The 21,256-nt window shown below is 41.4% G+C and overlaps 2 protein-coding genes across 5 annotated transcripts in view; both read left to right on the top strand.

Moving 5' to 3' along the window:
* The window catches only part of LOC101089872 (cationic amino acid transporter 3-like), an 88,272-nt gene that overhangs the window by 45,005 nt on the left and 22,011 nt on the right, over nt 1–21,256 (top strand). The window lies entirely within an intron of this gene.
* LOC101089367 (cationic amino acid transporter 3-like) lies at nt 7,592–9,914 on the top strand. Its single transcript, XM_045061526.1, is given in 3 exon segments — nt 7,592–7,884; nt 7,886–9,236; nt 9,239–9,914. Coding segments are annotated over 3 exon segments (1,659 nt in total). The 5' UTR covers nt 7,592–7,758; the 3' UTR covers nt 9,421–9,914.

The raw sequence follows: 21,256 nt of genomic DNA, 5'->3' as shown, positions 1-21,256 counted from the left end.
AATCCATGAAGTGAACAGCTTCAGTGAAAGCAATCCATCATGTTACTCTGCCATGGGTGGCTGTATGGCAAGTCTGCTTTGGCATCTAGAGATGGAGGCAGATGCAAGACCGAAGGTTGTTTAGCCTTCATTGCGTTATCAGACTCACCAGACATCTTTTGAGAGCTCTGCACAACTTGTCTCCACTCCTTGTTTTCAAACCCTAGAGGAGGCCTTTTCTTAGTTTGAGAACCCAATATTTAGTTCACAGAACATAAAAATCAGTAGCAACATACGAAACTATCAGTTTCTCTAGGGTTTCCATCACACCCAGAAGAACAGCCAAAGTCCTCACAGTGACTCTCAGATCCAACATGAAGGGTCTGGCTTCCTGCTTTCTCTCTGACCTCATCCCCTACTGCTTCCTCCTCACTCACTCTGTCCTGGCCCCACAGGCCTCCATGTTATTCCTCAAAAATAGCCAAGTACCACTTCAGATCTGTTAGGATGGCTGCTATTAAAAATAGACCAGAAGATAACGAGCATTGGTGAGAATGTGGAGAAATTGGGATGCTTTGCATTGCTAGTAGGAATGTAAAATGGGGCAGCTGATGTGGAAAACAGTATAGTATTTTATCAGAAAAAAATACATAAACCATTACCATATGGTCCAGCAATCCCACTTCTAGGTATTCCAAAGAATTGAAAGCAGGTACCCAAAAATATATTTCTATACTGTATTCAAAATAGCATTATTCATAACAGCTAAAAGGTAAAACAACCTACCTGTCTGCAATTTAGTGGGTGTATTGTTGTATTTGACAAGAGTTCTTGGAGATTTAGGATGGAACTTTTGTTTTGAAATTTGGAAGGAGTTCAGAGACTGATAGAAATACAGGGAAGAAGAGGGAAGAAAGGGGGGAGAGGGGAGCATTATGGAATTTATACAAGCTGGCTTCATGTTCCCTGGCCTCTCTCTACATTTCTTTCAGCACCTCCTCTGCACCAACACCTCCTATGGGAGAGACTGTTAACTAATTAAACTGAGATTCACAGAACCAGGGCCCTCTTTAGGAAATATCTTCAGGAAATTCACTTGAATAGATGATGGTACATGTTCTAGTCTCCTGTTTACACCTCAGTTTGGCCTTTTCTCTCTTTCCAAAAAAAAAAAAAAAAACACCCTACTTCTAGGAATCTCAAGATATAGTAGTCAATCCATACATCTATATATTCATTTCCTCAGTCCTGATACCTATTTTTGTTGCTTGGTACAGTTCATGACCAGATCCTTGATCTGAGTAGTGAGGGTTGGGGGATGGGAGTGTGGAATCCAGAAAGAGGAAGTACATGGATGCTGGTTCTGTCCTCTAGAAGCTGTTAGACTCCAAAGGAATTTAAGTGACACACCTTAGATGCAGACAGAAAGGGAAAATTAGTTTCAGGCAAGCATCAGGACAGGCTGTAAGTGCTGGTGGGAAGGGGAAGAAGGTTAGAGATGGGGATCAGTCAGGACAACTTAAGAAAGGCTTCCTAGACACAGGGGAAAAGTAGAGTAGGGTTGTGAGGAGCTAGAGGGTCAATACTGTAGAGAAAGGAGTGACAAGGGGCATCCCTGGCAGGTCAGGTAACAGGCCAAGGGCTGATCCCAAGAAGGGTAAGTCAGGATGTGAGGAGTTGAGTTAGGAAAGAGGTCATGGGCATGAGGGTAGGGAGAGAATTAGGGCAGAGCTCTGACAGCTGGGTCAGAGAGGATAGACTGAATATAAACTATTGGAATAATTGAAGATTATTGCTTGGAGAAAGGGCCCTTTTGAACATGGCCTTTGAGGACAATTTTCTCTGTATTGTTATAAGATGAATTTGTGGTAAGCTTTCTCAGAATTCCCAATCATGGGTTTGCTTTCTCTTCTATAATTTTGCTTGTTCATTTATTTGTTCTGCTTATTTCTGTTGAAGTCCTATAACATTATTATTTAATTCCCAGATACTTCATTCTTTGGGTTGTTTCTCTGGCGTCTTCATACCACCCCTCATCTTCAGTAAAAGTGGGAAGAGCACAGGGACTACTATGCACAACACACTTGAGGGAAACAGAAATTATCAAAAACATTACCCACCTCCTACCCTGCCACTCAGATGGTCCTTCTCTGGGATTCCTGCTCAGGGTCCATGGATGGACTTCAGGAGAGTGTAGGACATTATTTTGAGGTGACCAACCTCAGAGGGGCCTGTGATTCAACAAATGTTAAGTAAGAACCACTGTTGTGTCTTTGTTGGGAGGTAGGTAACTGGGGACAGGTCCCCAGAGAAAGAAATGTGGTACAAGCATCCTTAGTGCCCAGGAAGGAGCCTCCAGAGACAGTTGAAGGGGCTGAAGGAGAAAGAGTTTTCAGGAAAAGGGAAATGGGTTCAGAGGGAACTGGTAGGAGGAGAGCCCTATCTTCCCTTGTTCTCCACCCTCTTTCTAGCAGATATCCCTTCTCTATATTCTCCATGTCCTGACGGTTACAGGATTCCAGTTCCCCTTGAATTTAAATCTGTTGAGTACCTGCCATCTATCAGACTCTGAACAAGGTCCTCTCACATGCAATCTCATGCAATTCCTTCGTTGAACCTGAAGTGCACAGAGTAGAGTAAACCCCTCCTTCAGTCATGGACTATTAGTACCATTGCTTCCTGCCGAACACTGTATCAATCCATTTTATTTTCTCCTTTTATCCTGATCTCTATTCTCATTTCCCTTCCTCACTGGAGGCACTTGCTTTAGTGTAATTAACAAATGATCTTGTGTCCATGCTCTACATGTGTATTTATATACATTCATCCACCTAGGAAATAAATATACAGTGCTGACTATTTCAGGGACAGTTGTAGGTATGGGGAATATAGCCAGGAGCAAAACAATAAAAGAAAGTCCTGCTTTCATGGAGCTTACATTCTTTTGGAAAGAGACAAATCATAAACTAATAAATAAGTAAAACCTATAGTACCTTAAATGGTGATACGTGCAATGGGAAAAAAAGGGCAAGGGGATAAGTTGTGTTTTGAGTCGTTAGGAGCAGGTTGCATTTTTATATGGGGTGATTAAGGAAGGCCATGCTACACACGTGCCATTTCACTAAATGCAGCTAAGGGTTGTGGATACCTGGGCCAGAAGTGGTACAATTATAGGGGGCAGCAAGTACAAAGGCCCTGAGGTAGGGCCTTGCCTGGTATGTTAGGAGGCCAGAATGGTTAGGAGGCCAGTGGCTAGAGAAAAATGAGTGGGAAGAGAGAGAAACAGAGGCTGAGAGGTAGCTGGGTCAGTGATAAATACTGTAGGACTTTGTAGGCTTTGGCTTCTACTCTGAATGACACGGGAAACCAGTGGAAGGTTTTGAGCAAGGAATGTCATGACATTTTTAACAGATATATGTGTATTCTTGACAAATATAGTGTTTTATGTATGTTTTATAAATGTTCATAAATAGCATTGTGCCATATACCTCATCCTGCTTTTACTTTTCCTACTTAACATTGGTCTCTGTAAATCTACTTTTATAGATTTAGCTAAGTTGCTCTCTATAAATCTACTTTATTATTTGTGACTGCTATGTAGTATCTCATTATGCATTTATGACACGTTTTACTTATATATTCTTCTGGTAAGAGATGCTGGCATAACTCTAATTTCCTGCTACCACAAGAAGCAAGTGATGAATGTGTTCATATGGGGGGTCCTTATGGATTCAAAAGAGAGATTCCTTGGGGTGTTTACTCGGAGAGGGATTGCAGGGTGGTAGGCTGTGTGACTTTTAAATTTTTTTTTCAACGTTTATTTATTTTTGAGACAGAGAGAGACAGAGCATGAACGGGGGAGGGGCAGAGGGAGGGAGACACAGAATCGGAAACAGGCTCCAGGCTCTGAGCCATCAGCCCAGAGCCTGACGCGGGGCTCAAACTCACGGACTGCGAGATCGTGACCTGGCTGAAGTCGGACGCTTAACCGACTGCGCCACCCAGGCGCCCCTAGGCTGTGTGACTTTTAAATCCACTAAGACTGTGCTTCAGGATGGTTGCACCATTTACACTCCCAGCAGCAGTAGGTGATAGTTTGTATATTGTTATGCAATACTCATGTTGTTCCAGTAAGGGAAGTCAAGTAAGGTTTTTTTGTGGATGAGGAATCTGAGGCTTAGAGATACTTAGCAATTACTGTAGTTCACATAGTCAAATGGAAGAGCCAGGGCTCACATTCAGAATTTCTGATAAAATGTTCATTACTCTTAGCATTATAGTACCCAGTACTGCCTGTTCCAGAAATAAAACGAGGCATCTGTAGGCAAAGATAGTACTTCTTGATGCCTGGTCTAACTCAGTCAGCCTAGGACCCCCAAGTGCTTAGTACCAACATGTGTGAGGGTGTCTAATTAGAGTCCTTAGGGTTTTAAGGCAAATTATATGGAAGAAAAATGTTTTCATTGTCTTGTGACAGCTAGCTCACAGGCTTGAGTTGTAGTGAATGATTTTGAGGCTAGACCTTTACAAAGACTAACTGATTTTCAAAGTTTGGGAACTTTAGATCAGATTTCAATATTAAGAATTAGGTAGATTATATTAAGTGCATATTGTTTGCTAGGCACTGAGCTAAGTACTTTACAGGCATCATTTCATTTACTCCTCAGAATTGCCCTTTGAGGTATTGACTTTCACTCCCATTTGACTATTGTGAAAACTAAAGCCCTGGGAGGTGAACTACTTTGTCAGTCACCCGGTATGTGGTTGAGTTGTGATTTGAACCTGAACAATCTACCTGCAAAGCCTTATTCCTAACCACTAAACTGTGCTGCCTTCCTGTGAAGGAAGCTTTTAGAATCTCTTCCCTGTGAATCTGAGGACAATTTCCTATCAGTTGGGTTTAGAGCAGTCATGGGAAGTACAGAGCTAGTGGACAAAATCTCCAGAGAGAGGGTATGAAGTTTGAAAATGTCCTCAAGTGTCTTTATTTATGCCTCCCTCTGTCCCCCAAAGTGAGAACCTCTCCATAGTTTATCCTACCTAGATTATAGGGCCTGAGCATGATGCCTTCAAAAAAGTAAGTGTTCTCTGAGTGTGGGCAGTTGGTTGCCTATAACTCAAGGCAGCCTGATATTTTTAAAACAAGCATCCTCAAAGGCAAACAATTCTTTATCACCCTGTGTGGCTTACACCTACAATGAATGATCTGTAGTCAGTGTTTTATCACAGTTAATTTTCCTGTCACACTTTTTATTTTGCTTGCCTTCCACAGGGAAGATAATACCATTTATGTCTTTACCTGAGCTTGGTTTATAAAGGTTGATTTGCTACAAAGTATGTATTCCAAACACAAGTAGATATGAATTCTGGATCATACCTTCTTTCAAGTTTCTCTTCTCAGGTTGTAAATTTTTTCCACAAATATTTATTGAGACCTAACTCACAGTCCGATGGAGGAGACAGGCAGCTGGCCTGGAAGTTTGATACTTTAGGTTAGGTGGTACCTGCAGTAAGCATGGGTGAGAGCACACAGGAAGGGCAGCAAAAAGGTCAGGGAAAGTTTCCTGGGGACTTGACATCTGAGCTGGGAACTGAAAGAGAAGTGAAGGCTAGCTACATAAAGAGACAAGAGAGCATTAGAGGCTGGGGACAGGGTGAGTGTAGGATTTTGTAGCTGGAGCAGGAACAGGGAGGGGATGAGGCTGGAGGAATCAGCCCGGGTCAGATGGTGAAGGAAGGATTATGAAGGATGAGCAGTGGGAAGCACTGAAGGGTTTGAAGCCTGGGTGTGGGTGGGGGACATGTCAATCGCATTCATGGTGTAGAAAGATTCCATGAGTTAGGAACTGATCCTCCTAATCTATCTTGTGTACTGGTTGGTAAATCATAAGATTGGAACTAGTGGGTGGCAAATAAGGAATCTAGATGGATTTGTAGGCGGAAGGTCTGATCCATAAACCAAGGGTAACTTTTGATAACATGTAGAGAAGACTTTTCAATTTTGACTTGATCTTTCTGTCTTAAGAAACCTGTGACATTTCCTAAAATCCTCCCAAAACCAAAGCCTGAGCAGGGAGAGGAGTGGAGGCTCCATGACTTTGTTTTCTCAGTTCTCCACTACTCATATCTCATGCATTGCTTTGAGTTGGTCATTCAAAGACTTGCTTGAGGGGGCGCCTGGGTGGCGCAGTCGGTTAAGCGTCCGACTTCAGCCAGGTCACGATCTCGCAGTCCGTGAGTTCGAGCCCCGCGTCAGGCTCAGGGCTGATGGCTCAGAGCCTGGAGCCTGTTTCTGATTCTGTGTCTCCCTCTCTCTCTGCCCCTCCCCCATTCATGCTCTGTCTCTCTCTGTCCCAAAAATAAATAAATGTTGAAAAAAAAAATTAAAAAAAAAAAACACAAAGACTTGCTTGAGGAGGAGGCCATCTGAATAGTATCAGGGGAGGAGGAGGAAGAAGAAACCACATGCAAGATTTGTTCATTAAGAAAATATATCTGGTATATTCAGACAGTGTTTTGAGCATGTTAAAAATAGCTCCTTGTGAGAAATTAATAGTTGAGTGTTTCAATATAAGCCCACAGAGCAGAGCAGATTCTCCAGGCTGCTAGCAGCTGACATCACAGATGGTGCAGGGCATTTATAGAGTACAGTGTGGTCAGTGAGGAAACTGTCTGCAGGAGTGAACTCACCTTTTCTCCTAGAACCCAGAGAGAGAGAGGACACAGAAGAAATTGTTTTGGTTGTGAGCTGTGAAGCTAGGTGACTTATTTCTTTTCTCCCTACCCATCACACTCTTATTACTGTGGTGAATTTTTGTCTGGTTGCTTTGGGTGAGGTTCACTGAATGTCATAATTCACAAAATGGCCTTGATGGCTCCTCTCCCTTCTTAGTAATGAACGCTTCTTTGGCTGCTGCACCCATTTCACTAGTGTTTCCTCACCAGAAAGCCTGCTCCTCCAATTCTTGCAGGGAGTTATGAAGGCCCTACCCCTTCCTCCCTCTTCCTCTCTTTTCACAGCTCCCCTGTGGGCCTAGGTGGGTAAAATGAAGTGTTGGACTGAACATTCTTTGCCATCATATAGCTAAGTGGATGGTGGAGAATGAGGAGAAAGGGGGCCAAAGTGACATCTAAGCTTGGCTGATTTGGGGGCTACTGGTTTTGAGACTGGGGGGCTGATATTTATATTTTAAAATCAAATTATATTTAAAAAATGATTGTGTAATTGCAATGACACATTCCATTCTGTGAATCAATGTGTCATAACTTGCAGCTAAGTACTGCACATACATTGTGCTCCTGAATTATTTCACAATAAATTTGAGCCCTTGTCTTATAGCTTAATTAGTACATGAAGCTACATGATTTTGATGAACCCACATGGGATTATGTCATGTGGTGTGTAAAAAAGCAGAAGGTTGGGAGATATTTAGCAATTTTTCTGAGTGGAAAGCTAGATTGAATTTTCTATGTCTTTTGGTGTCAGTTTCTGTGATATTTGGATTGCAACAGGTGACGTGCAACTTCTCAGCTCTGGTTTGTGGGTTGAATAATGAGTTAAGTAAATATTAATTGTTTACCATATCTTAGGCATTATGGAGGGATAGCACAAAGCAGAAGAAATACAACACAGCAGATCTGAAGCCTGAGCAAAGGAACTTGGCAGCCCCAATACATCAGCTTAACTCACTCAGTCTCACCAAACCTGATCTGAGACACTTGGCGCCCTGGGCTTGCTGCAGCTCTCTGATTTCAGAATCCCCTTCAATTCCAGCTAGAATGCTGTGTCAGGCACTTCAAAGATTTCCTCAAAAGTTGGTATGTAGACGTAAGCTGGAGCCACTGGTACCTGAGACTGCCCCTGCCAGAAGTCTGAACACTCTGGATTTTGTGGACCTGAGTATGTGTCTACACAGTGGGTGTAGGTGTGTATGTCCTGGCTGGTGAGGTGGTTAGAAATAAGGCAGGACCATCCATTGTGATCTGCTTTCTGCTGGCGGGCCTAACTTCAGTGTTGGCTGGACTGTGCTATACAGAGTTGAGTGCCCGGGTTCCATGTTACAGCTTTTCATATCTCTATAGCTTTGTCACTGTTAGTGAACTCTGGGCTTTCATCACTGACTGGAACCTCATCCTTGTCAATGTTGTTAGTACAGCCATTGTGACTTGGACCTGGACCTTAGCTTTTGACAACCCTTTTGGGAACAACATCTTTCAGACCCTACGTGAGAGGATCTCACCTCATGTTCCCTATTTCTTTGTGCAAATGCCAGGCTTCTTTGTTGTGGGCCTTGTGCTGTTGCTCATGTAATTGCTGACTAAGAATATTACATTGTTTTTCCTGGTTACCAACATGGTCCCATTGGTGGTCACATTGGTGACACTTTTTGTTCTCAGTTTTGTCATTATCACTGGCTTCATTAAGGAGGACTTGCACAACTGGAAGCTCACAGAAGAGGACTACATAAAGGCTGGACTCAATGACAGCTCTACCTTGGGCCCTCAGGGTTCCATCTGTAGGAGCATTGTGATTTCACTGTTCATCTTGTTTTTGTTGTACTTTGGTGTCTCTGCATCACTTACACTTATGATGCCTTACTACCAGCTTCAACCTGGGAGCACCTTGCCTGAGGCATCTCTCCATATTGGCTGGGCCCCTGCCTACTATGTTGTGGCTTTTGGATTTTTCTGTAATGTTTCAGCCAACATCTTTGACTTGATGTTCCCTATATATCAGTTGACATACATGATGGCAAAGGATGGCCTTCTGTTCCCTGTCCTTACCAGAATCCATACCAACACGTTCATCTGCATCATGGCCATGTTGATATTAGTCATTATTACAGCAATCATGATATTCTTCTTTGGACTCACTGATCTCTTGGACCTCATATCAATTGGGGCCCTGCTAATTTATTCTCTGCTGGCTTTTTGTGTTCTCATCCTCAGGTATCAGCCTGAGGTGAAGAAAGGGGGAAATGAAGCAGAGGTGCAGGAGAAGAATGGACCTGCAGCAGAGAGGCTAACTCTACAGGGACTACTTTTTCCAGGCAGCCCCACCCCCACCCCACTCTCTGGCCAGATTGTCTATGTTTGCTCCTCACTGCTTGTTCTGCTGGTCACTTTTCTTTGCCTGGTGCTGACCCAGTGGCTAGTTCTGCTTTCTGGAGATCCAGTGTGGATTTCAGTGGTTGTGGTGCTCCTGGTGCTCATCACTGGGCTCACTGGGGTCATGTGGAGACAGCCTCAGAGCTTCAGTTCCTTCACTTTAAGGTTCCTGCTCTGCCTCTCCTCCCACTACTGAGTGTCTTTGTGAATGTTTCCCTTATGATGCAGATGACAGGTGGCACCCAGGCCCGATTTGGTGTCTGGATGCTGATTGGGTTTGCCATCTACTTCAGCTATGGGATCCAACACAGCCGGGTCACTAACACCACTTAAATTAGAACCAAAACTGTAGACCTTGAACTCAGGAGTGCATGTACGCATCATCACACATGAATGCAGTCTGGTCCCCCTGCACAATATTGGAGAGTACTCTTGAGTACATTGAAAGCTAGGCCTCCTGTGGGATGTTTTTTGGGAGAACACTAACAGAGCTCTGTATGTACTGTGGAGGAGTGAATGATGTGTCTTCTCTCTCTCTCTCTCTCTCTCTTCTTTTACTTGTCTACTTTTTAATTATGTAGCTGCTTACTGGCTTTGAAACAATTATAATTAGAATAAACTAGACAAAGTGTTTTTGTTTTCTTTGGGTAAATACTCAGTAATGGAATTACTGGATTCTATGGTAGTTCTATTTTTAATTTTTTGAGAAACTTGCCTATTGTTTCCCATAGTGGCTGCACAAATTTCCATTCCCATTGACAGTGCATGGGGCTTGTTTCTCTACATCCTTGCCTACACTTTTTATTTTTTATCTTTTTGACTTTAGCCATTCTGACAGGTGTAAAGTGGTATCTCTTTGCAGTTTTAATTTGTGTTTCCCTGATCATTATGAATGCTGAACATTTTTTATGTGTCCGTTGGTCCTCCACCCATTTTTAAATTGGATTTCTTTTAGCATTGAGTTGTATAAGTTCTTATATATTTGCATATTAATCCCTTGTTGGATGTATCATTTACAAATAACTTCTCACTCAGTAGATTGCCTTTTTGTTTTGTTGATGGTTTCCTTTGCTGTGTAAAAGCTTCTTAGTTACACTAATTCAAAAATATATATGTACCCTTATATTTATTGCAGCATAATATACAATAGCCAGGATATGGGAGCAATTAAATATCCATTAATAAATGAATGGATAAAGAAGATAAGGTATATACACACAGTAGAATATTAATCAGCCCTTGAAAAAAATGAAACCTTGCCATTTATAACAATATTGATAGACCTAGAGAGTATAGTGTTATTTGAAATAAATCAGAGAGAGGCAAATACCATATGATTTCACTCATATTAGAAATTTAAGAAATAAATGAACAAGGAAAAATAGGACAAACAAAAATAACAGACTCTTAAATACAAGAAACAAACTGGTGTTTGTGAAAAGGGAAGTGGGTGGGAGCAGGGTGAAATAGATACAGGAAATTAAGAATACACTTATCTTGGGGCACCTGGGTGGCTCAGTTGGTTAAGCATACAACTTTAGCTCAAGTCATGATCTCATGGTTCGTGATTTTGAGCCCCTCATTGGACTCTGTGCTGACAGCACAGAGACTGGAGCCTGCTTCAGATTCTGTGTATGTCTCTCTCTCTCTCTCTCTCTGAGCATGCCCCCCCCCCACTAGCGCTCTCTGTCCCTCTGAAAAGTAAATAAACATTATAAAAAATTTAAGAGTACACTTACCTTGATGAGCAATGAGAAATGGGTGGAATTGTTGAATCACATTGTACACCTGAGAGTAATATAACAACACTGTATGTTAATTATGCTGCAATAAAAAGAATAAAGGAAACTAGCAAAAAACAACAACAACGATAAAAAGATGAAATATGGCCCCTGCCCTTATGGAGCACATATTCTAATACAAGGGGTAAACCATAGCTGTAACACAAAGTGGAAAGTATTGTCATAAGTAATATACAAATAAAGTGTCTTGGGAATTAAGAATGGAGGTTGAGCATCTGTGGCTGGCTGATTTTATTATAGCTCAGGGATAGGACCTGTGGGCAGAAAGAGATGCCTTGGGATTGTGAGAAGTGACTAATTTTATACTTTTAAGTTTGTTGAGGGGGTGGGGATAGAGATGAAGTAAGTTTCTAAGGAATTTTGGAAGCAAGGCTTTCAGGACCTTGAGGGGCTAGCTGCTGTTAAGATGAGGTTATTTTAGTCTTTAATAAAACATAAACATTAAGACACTAAGGCAGTCATGAGTTCCTTGAGAAACGCCATGCTCTGCATGTTTCAGACATCTACCGGTGGGCAGCAAGCTATAAGGGGATTTAATTTAAGCTACATTTCTCTTGACTTTGTTTTCCTCATTTTCCCCCATGAACAACTTTGACCCATAAGTTGTTAAGGGTGTTGAAGGCAGAAGGTCTCATCTTCTGTAGTTTTTTCCTGCCGAGTAGGGGTGTAGAGATGTCCCTACCTATGTGTCAATATTGGTCAGAGGAGACATAATAGGAGTCAAGAAAGGCTGAGGCAGCTGTATCTAGAGCTGATAACATATGGGAATCTCCTTAGCAGAAAAGATCATCTGTCCCCTTGAAGCTATGGCAGTGAGGGAGTTCCAGCACCAGGCAGAAAGATGTAGGGAAAAAAAAAACCAACAGCAAAACATAACTAAAGTAAGAAGAAAAAAAGAAGCCCAGTAAAAGACCTTTAATAGTTAATTAAAATCCTCTAGGTTTTAATCAATTACTAAAGGAGAAGGAGAGACTATTTAAAGCACAATTTGAGTATTTCTATTTTTTAGCAATCCTATTATATTTTTGTGATAATCTGGACTATATACACAGAGTTCCATTTTAATGATGGTGCATATTTCACCCTGTGTAGCTGTTAAAACATAATACCATTTTATTTTGTAGAACTCTTTTATGCATTTGAGTTATTTTAGTGTTTAATAACAATGTTATTTTGAGTCATTTAAGTCCTTAATTGTGTAGCAGGTGGTATTTACCATCATAGAGACTGTTTTGTTTAGTAAAATATCAGGTAATTAATAAGAGACACTTTTATGAAAAGTAAAGAAAATATAGGTTAATACAGCAAATTATAAACCTAGCGTCTGAGTCTTGAGTGCAGCCAATGAGAAGATTTTAGATGTCAGGCTCGAAGCATCCTAGATGGAGTCAGAACAGGCAGTGGGAATCAGATGGGGTTTTTTTTTTTGTTTGTCATTCAAATGTCTTTGGTGATCGCTTTGAATGTCCCATAGAGCAACAGGTACAAAGAAGGTCTGTACATGAGTTTTGTGGGAATGTCTCTTAAGTATACCTTAAGTTGTCTAGGCAAACCAGAAACATCTAAAGATAATCAGAACTAGAATTTATTTAACATCCACAAAGAGTGTTATTGAAACAAATCTTCTCTCCAAAATCACCCTTATTTTTCAGAGATAGCCAAGCCAAGACTAATGTGGTTAAAAAGTAAGTTCAATTTTAACAAACTTGGACTAATTATTTACATCAGCTCAGCAAGAACAGTGATTGATCATATAGATTTTTTAAAATTTGCTTTGATGGAACTTTTTATAAGGAATTTTGATTGAACTTTCAGTAACCTCTCTAGGCCAGAAGCCAAGCCAAATATTTACCATCAGACATGTCTGCAACATACATACACACACACACACACACACACACACACACACACACACACACACCAATTCCTCTTTTCAAGGTCCCTATAATGTCCTGAGATTCTTGCACCTGCCAGGAAGTGGCATTATTTACTCACCTGGTAAGGCTGCTGGGACCTCTGTATGTGATACTCCTTTAAAATTATCTTCTGGGACACTTCGTTGACAAATAGCAATTCTCTCCATCGAGAACTGTATCTAGAAGTGTATCTAGATCAGTACCCAGCATCTAGAATGGTATCCAGGCATGTCTAGTTTTGCATTTGTGTGGCTCTGCCTGAGTTCTGGTGACTGTCCTGTCTGTTCCATCGGAATATAATCTTGTTCAGGGCAAAGAGTAGTTTCTCCCTTTCCTCTAGACCCAACAGTAAGAACAGTGTTAGTCATTCAAAGACCAACAGTGAAAATACAGCTCTGAGGGAGGAGAGTACCTGAAATGTCCTCTCCAGGTCCTACTTCATCTATTCCCATGGGATGTGTGGAGGGGCTGGAAGTAGTGAAATTGATGGAAGGCCCAACCTGCTTTACCTGACTCCAGAGGATCCCTGAATAGAAGAAGGGCTTCAGCATGGGCACAACATATATCTATTCAATGCAGTCAAAGTTTTATACTTTGGTATAGGAGGGCCATTGCTTTTCTATAGTATTTATGTATGTGGCTGGCCCTGGGAGGGAGGGACAGGAAGCTACTTTCTTATTTCTCATCTTCCCAACAGGGAGTAGGTGACTCCAGGGGAAGGACTCCAAGGGAATGATTACCCATACACTTACCAAATTCTTTAGAAGCTTTTTGGGGAGACTGGTGCAAAAACCTTGTGAGAGCATCTAGGATTCATTGGGCAGAGAGCACTGATACTCCAACTGGGGAGAGAAATGAACCAGAATAGGAGGAATTAGTAACTGGACAGGGATTGAGGCATCATTACTTTGGAAGGGAAGGTATGAGTAGAAACTGAGGTATTGATCAAGAGACACTTCCTGGAGGAGGATGCCTATGGAGCAATAAAAGAGGAATAGGTGAGTTGAAAAAGAAATGGGACAGTAATTCTAGGCTACACAAACCTTTAAGAGTCATGAAAGATTGAGACTCTTATGAGGGATGTGTGTTTTTATATTTGAAGGAAATTTATGAGCTAGGTTTGTATTGTGTATTGTTCCATGCATCAAGAATCTTGAATCAGGAAGGGACGAGATATGATTGTCATCTGGAGGATAGACAGAGGATGTGGACAGATAGACTTTTCCTGGGAGACAGCTGTAGCACCTGCTACAGTCATGCAGATCCTTGCTCTGCACAGTATGCCACCATGGACCAGCACCATGCATGTCATTTTGGTTTGGAATGTCTAAGATAGGTTCTTGTCCAGAAACAGAGAAATGTACAAAATAAACTCAAAATTTTTATTATCCCAAATTCTCCTGTCAACTCCTGAAATGAAAGCCTGGGGTGGATGTTGGTGTGTGTAAGGCAGTGAGACATGGGATGATGAGTGACAGAAGGTAAGAAAAAAAAATCTTATTAGAGCATTGAAATCTGCTAAAAATTTTATTAAAAAAGTTTTATGTCTATTTTTTTTTGAGAGACAGAGACAGAGTGTGAGCAGGGTTGGGGCAGAGAGAGAGAGAGGGAGACACAGAATCCGAAGCAGGTTCCAGGCTCTGAGCTGTCAGCACAGAGCCTGACACAGGGCTCAAACCCATGAACCATGAGATCATGACCTGAGCTGAAGTCAGATGCTTAACCAACAGAGCCACCCAGGCACCCTGAAATCTGCTAAAAATTTTAAAACAGGGCTTGGATTTAGGAGAATAGTTACACATTAGGGATCAAATAAGAATTTCAGGTTTCCATATCCTTATCCATATATTTATCTTGTCTCACTGATGAGAGTTAAAAAACTTCTTAAGGGAAAGAACATCTCTTTTATGTAGTACTTCTTCATATCTCCAATGCCCACAAAGTGATGATGAAAATATAGCTATCATTTGCTGAATACTAATGCTGTATACTTCATTCTAAACACTTTACAAAGTCATTTATTTAATACAAGTGTTCTATAAGGTGAATATTGTTATCCTCATTTTACAGTTGAAACTAAGGCTCACAGAGGTTAAGTCATTTTGTGCAAAATGAGTAGTGAAGCTAAGATTTCTCTATCAAGTTTGAACCACTAACCTCTGAATTATACTCTGCTTGAAATAGCAGCTCCTAAGGTATAGATGATCCTTGAAACTTGATGGTGCAGTTTCAAGTTTGGAAACTTATTCCAAATAGTGAATAATGAAAAAAAAATTCTATTTGTTTTGTGGAATGTGGTCAGAGACACACTTAATGACACATGCAAGCTAATACTCAGACATTCTCTCATTCATCTTCCTGTGCCCCACACTGCAGTCAGGAGCTTGGAAAGAGGGGAAGGCTGCATTACATATATTCACAAAGCACCTCATTGAAAGCCATGTGTGTGTGTGCCTACTATATGGACATATGTTTGAACTGAGTGGAAAGATGTGCAAAGGTGCAGGGTACATTTATCTCCATTGGTCTATATGAGCACATTTGTTGGAATTTTGGGGGTGTGGTGTGTGTGTGTGTGTGTGTGTGTGTGTGCATGCATGTAAACAAATCCTGAAGGAGTTTAATCAGCCGTAAGGAAATATTTGTCTTTCTACTTCCCTCTCAACCTGGTTGGTGTGTTTGTACCAAACCCTGATATTTATTTTTCATTCCCTCTCAAGGGGACCTCAGTGAGTTTTCTTTCCAGGAATTTAATGGCTAAGATGCTAGGCTGCTGCAGAGTCACTGTAAATCTCCTACAATCAGAAAGGGTTTGCAGAGAAATAGAAATAGCAGCCCCAAGGCAATCCCCTTCTATCTTTTACTTTCTAACCTAATACACAGCCACTTTGTATGCACACCACCCATGTAACCTCCTCCCGTCTCCTAGAACCCCTCGTGGACGGTACTAAGAGAAGACATTTAATTTACTTCTTTGCTTCCAAGTGAGATTCTCTTTTTCAGCCATTCCAGAAAAAGGACACTTAAAGATTATATCCATTAAGGAATCGTTGTTAATAAAGAGCTCAGTGAGGAGAGAAAGGAGATGAAAGACATATAGATGGAGACATAATGGATACCCTATTTCATTTGAACCCTACACACCTTCAATAAGGATCAAGTGCATGAGAAATGGACATAAATGGAACGTGAGCTGGGATGCAGGTCCTGGATCCTGTCTTCTGTATTCAAAGCCTCCAGCTTCTGCACTTTTCTCTTGAATTTCAATAGTCCTTGAATTTCAGTTTCTAATGACAAACACAAGTTCAATATCAAATGATGCCCAAAGTCAAGAAATCCTTCCAAATAGTTGTGTCTTTTACTTGGAATACCATCCTCCCAATCTCTGACTACTAAAATCCTACATAATCACCATGGTCCAGTTTAAATATTACCTCCTACCCACAACTTCCTGGATAACCTGCTTCAGAAGCAATGTATTTCCTTTGACCTCCTCCACTCCTTTGTGTCAGACTTACCATAGCTGTCTCTCCACACACTGTCTTCAGTTGTAGTTATTATATCTTCCCTTTCTCCCTCACTCAACTGTACACTTCTGGAGTAGGGAGACTGTTCCCTGTATATTTTTATATTCTCTCCACAGGCCTTAACTCAGAGCTAAATAACTGTTACATAACTTTCATGTATGACATACAGTTGTTTTATGCTTTGGTATAGGAGGGCCATTGTTTTTCTGTATGTATGACATGCAGTTGTAGGGGATGAGGTCATGGGTAGAGATGCAGAAGTAGGGGCATCATGAATATTGATTAAGGATATTACTGTAAATATAGGTCTGGACATAATGCTTTCAGCGATAGATTTTATTATTAAGAAATTTTTATCCCATCAGACTTATTCCAATGTAATTATATTTATTCATCATTCATTCTTTCTCTCATTAGAATATACAGATTTTCCAAGTGAGAAATAGATAATAAGCAAGTAAACAAATGTCAAATAATTACAGAGTGTAAAACAGAAACAAAACAAAACAAACAAAAAACACCTGAAGAAAATAAAAAAAAGTCTTGTGACAAATAATAACAGGGAATGTTCTTTAGATAGGAAGGTTAGGAAAGGCCTTTATGATCACTGTCATATATTTACCCTAGTATTTTATGAGTCATTCAATTTCTAACCTGAAGAGCAATAAAAATAAAATCAGTAGCAGAATGAGAAGAACAACCTTGCCACCAGGGGTGTGTTTGTCAACCAAACTTTAGGATGGTTCCTTTTTTGGTCCAAATTCCCAATCTCCCCCCTGCCTTGGGCAGAGGGGAAGTCAGGACCCTTCCTTTGTCTCAGGGTTGATATTGCTAGAGACTTGGAGATAGATCAAAGTAGAGGCCTCGGAAATAATGCCTCAAAAAGTGGGAAACTGGGGAAGTGATGGAAACAGAAATATGCAAAGACAAAGGCAAATTGCTGTCACAGAGACTCTCTTTTATCTCCTACCTCCATCTCAAGGGTTTTGAGGACTGTAATCCTTGGGGGAGTGGCTCAGAGCTTTTGGAGTTTAGGGGAGGAGGAAGATATCCCCTAAGTGACTTTAGAGACAACCCTGCACCCTCTCCCACTCATCACTCCTGGATCCCTGCACCAAGGCTGAACACAACCAAGGCTGTGAAGAGCATGTAGTCTGCCAGTATCCCAGCAGTCTCAGGTAGTTTTCATTTCCATGGTCTTCCTTTGACTACTCTCTTTCCCCCCTCCTCCTGGCACAAGTTTGTAGCTGTAGTTTCCAGTCTTGTAGAGCAGTGGTCACATTAGGAAAGGCTTGGGAGTGAGCAAGATGAATCTGAGATTGGCACCTAGAGCATTTATATCCAGTAAAAAGTATAAAACTTTTTACTTTCCTGACTCTGCTTCTCTTTGGATAACACATTTTGGTTGCTAACTCAAGAGTGAAGATTCCCCTCCTCACAATGGCCCTGACCTCCTTGGTCATGCTGAGGGACTCCTCAGTATGTTGAGAAAGTCTTACTTAGGTTACCATAAGTTCTTCTAATTGAAGTTGTAGCACTCATCTCTCTTCAGCCTTCCCCCATCCCATTGAGACCAGCTTCTTCACAAGTGGCATCCTGCACAAGACTAAAGGATAAAGTTCTGCTTCAAGAAGAACTCTACCTCTTGGCTCCATAGTCCAGAATTGTGTCTAGAGGACTCACACTGCTTTGTTTTAAGAGATGCTTGTTGGGGGAGGAATAGCTATACCTCCTTCTGGCCACTCAGGGTATACACAAGACACATTTCTGATCCTCGGAGATGGACAGGCACTTTGGAGTAGTGGTACCTACAGAGGCCTTGAAGTCAAACAGCCAAATTCTTGTCCAAGCTGGACCACTTGCTGTACCTGAATCAGGACTTATATCTTCTAACACCGGCACCAGGGCTGGCACCTGAGATGAACTAAAGTGGGTTTTAGATCTGACAAGGGACTTCATGTTGTAGGTGCAGGAAGTGAGATGGAAAAGAATGTGTGGAGGAGGAAAGGGAAGAGTGAGACCAGAACACACATGGAGGCAGGGGAATGGGGAAGCGGACTCCTAAACCCAGGGAGCCCACATTTGTATCTGGGGCAGAGTTCATAATCTGTAAGCTGTACTTATACTCTAGTTCCCGGCTGAAGATCCTCTCTGGAGTCTCCCTCAGTGGGCAACAGCATTATTGGCTCCCTTCTGAAGCAGAAATTATAGGGCAGGTAGCTCAGGGCAGGTCAAGGAAGATTCTGGTGGGAGAACTGACATTAATGTGGGTGAATATGGGCATATTTCCTCCAGGAGCCTGTTCAAAAGATGGAGATGAGAGGATGGGAGACAGAGGAAGAAAGAGGGTCCAGTTATCTCTCTGAATTCATTGGATTTGGGGATGGGAGAGAAAAGGAGGCTTCAGTCAGAATCACGAGCTTTATTAACTGCTTTACTTTCCTGCTTTATCCCTTCTCAACCACAATTCAAGTGACTGAAAATAAAAGTAGATAGAAAGTAGATAGGTATCTATCTATCTAGTAGATAGAAAGATCACTTCCCTGATTCCCCTGAGCCTCCATTCCACATCATGTGAGTTTATCCTGTCACGTCTCCCTGGAGCAGATACTCCTGTGACCCATCTCCTTCAGGGGAAGGCCTTTCAGTCCCAAGTCCCTCCCAGAACAGGCTCTGCAACAGCAACACAGGATGTGTATTGGGGATTTCTCCCCCACACCTGAACCCATGTTGTTTTACTACAGAAATGCTGTCTGCCTCCTTCCCCATTCCTCTCCCTTCTTCCTCTTTTCCCTCACCAAGGCTGTTTCTTTCTATAACCACCTACTGGAGTTGGGGATAATGTTCTACACATTTCACTCCCTCTACTCTTGCTTCTGCAGTCTTTTGATTCTCCCCCTGCAACCTCTCCTCCCCTTGTCCCATCCTTGTCACTTCCCCCACACCCCGCCTGGTCAGTTTTCCTGCCTTCTTTCTGGGGCATTTCACTTCTCTGTTTCCCCTCAACCTTCTTCATCTATGATTCCAGTTTTGAAGAGAAAGGGAGATAAGATATAAGGGCAACATCTGTGAGGGCGTGGGTTTTGGACACAGCAAGGAGCATAGTGGTGAGACATCAGGAAGAACGTGATAGGCGCTGACAAAGTAGCTTACATGCCGCCTGACCCATCTTCCCTGATAGATGGGGCTGAGGTCAAGTGACAGTGACTGAAATAAAATTGTTAGTTTAAGTGGTCAAGAAACCCTCTTTTCCTGATATCTAGCTTTAACAATATCCTAGGCACACCTGGCTGGCTCATTCAGTTAAGCCTCTGACTCTTGATTTTGGTTAGGTCATGATCTCAGAGTTAGTGAGTTTGAGCCCCACATTGGGCTCTACGCTGACAGCATGGAGCCTGCTCGGGATTCTCTGTCTCCTGTCTCTCTGTCTCCCCTCTGTCTCTCTGTCTCTTTCAAAAATAAATCAACTTAAAAAAAAAACAATTTCCTAATTGCAAAGATTCACTGGCAAGTGGGAGAAGACTTATCTGAGGATGTGGGCATCCCAAAATGCACCCTCTATCTGCTCATAAGAAAAGTTAGGCCATCCATTACATCTACAAGTTAACCCGATAGAGTGGGGGTACATTCTGGCTGTTAAGGATGATCTTTTTATCCCAGGCACATAGAACTGGTTTAAAGTGATACTTGAATTATAGAGTTGTCAGGGAGTCCATCCTATTGCTCAGTTGTTCAAGTAATCATATGCACTCTGGGTCCTGTTATTATGCCTACAAGTAACAAGAGTAACAAGTACAAAGATTTTCTATGAGCTATTGTGGCAATTCCTCTGAAGTATACCTCAAGTTTGTCTAGCTTAGGCAAACAGCAGACATTCAAAGACAATCAGAACCAGAATTTAACATCCACAAAGGTGTGTTATTGAAACATAATTTGTCTATCTAAAATCATCCTCATTTCCAAAGAGAATAAAATAGAGAGTATTTCATTTGAAAAATAAGTCCAATTTTAACAAATTTGGCCTAATTATTTTATTAGCTCAACAAGAATAGGGATTATTGACCTTATAGATTCTTTCAAACGTGCTTTCCTGGGGCTTTTCACAAGAAATCTCCAGAAGCCAAAAAGCCAGAAGCCAGAAGCCCCTCACAGGAAGTGACATTATTTACTCACCTGGTAAGCCTCCCAGGAACTCTATCAACTAAGGATCTGGCCAACATTTCCAAGGGGGTTTATTGGCTCTATAAAGTCAACCTTAGTTCCTTAATGCTGTCTTGTCCTGAGTCTATGTATGTATCTTTCAAACATGACATTCCAGTCAAGGCTTTCGTAAAGTAACCAGTGTTTCCAATGGTATCCTGTTACAAGGAGAACAGATTTTATTGAACTTACGCGAACAAGCACGATTGTCATCAAAGAAAGAATACTCACCAAGAGTCTCTGAATTCTGGGGGGGGGGGGTTCAGATAGACAGAAAAGTTATATGTTTAAATTTGTTCACAAAGGAATATTTTATATAGATACCTATGATATATTTAAAGAGAAAGTCCCTTTAAATCTGGAAGAGCCAACATTAGAAAACCAGCAATGTTTCAAGCAAGAGTCCTAAAAACTATAATCATCTTCCTTCATTCATTTAGTCCCATGCTACTAATTCTTGTTCTGTTTGAATGCAGCTATTCCAATAGTTCCAGAAATTCTTACCCAGTTTAGTTTTATGATTTTAAAGATATCAAAACCCTCTATTTGTCAAAAGTGTGTTCCATGAATCTCCTTGAAGAGAAAACACATTTTGCAAGAGCATCATAAAAATAACTGTAAATGACAAAAGACTCAAAAATGCACGTTTCAAGTCCTGATGAGAGTTCACTATTGTGCCATTGACAGGGAAATCTGGTTATTTCTGTGACACACAAAATGTCAT

Source organism: Felis catus, chromosome B4 (assembly GCF_018350175.1).
Source record: "Felis catus isolate Fca126 chromosome B4, F.catus_Fca126_mat1.0, whole genome shotgun sequence".
In the NCBI taxonomy this organism is placed as follows: domain Eukaryota; kingdom Metazoa; phylum Chordata; class Mammalia; order Carnivora; family Felidae; genus Felis; species Felis catus.
The sequence above is the reverse complement of the archived record's forward strand: the minus strand, read 5'-3'. Positions and strand labels throughout refer to the sequence as shown.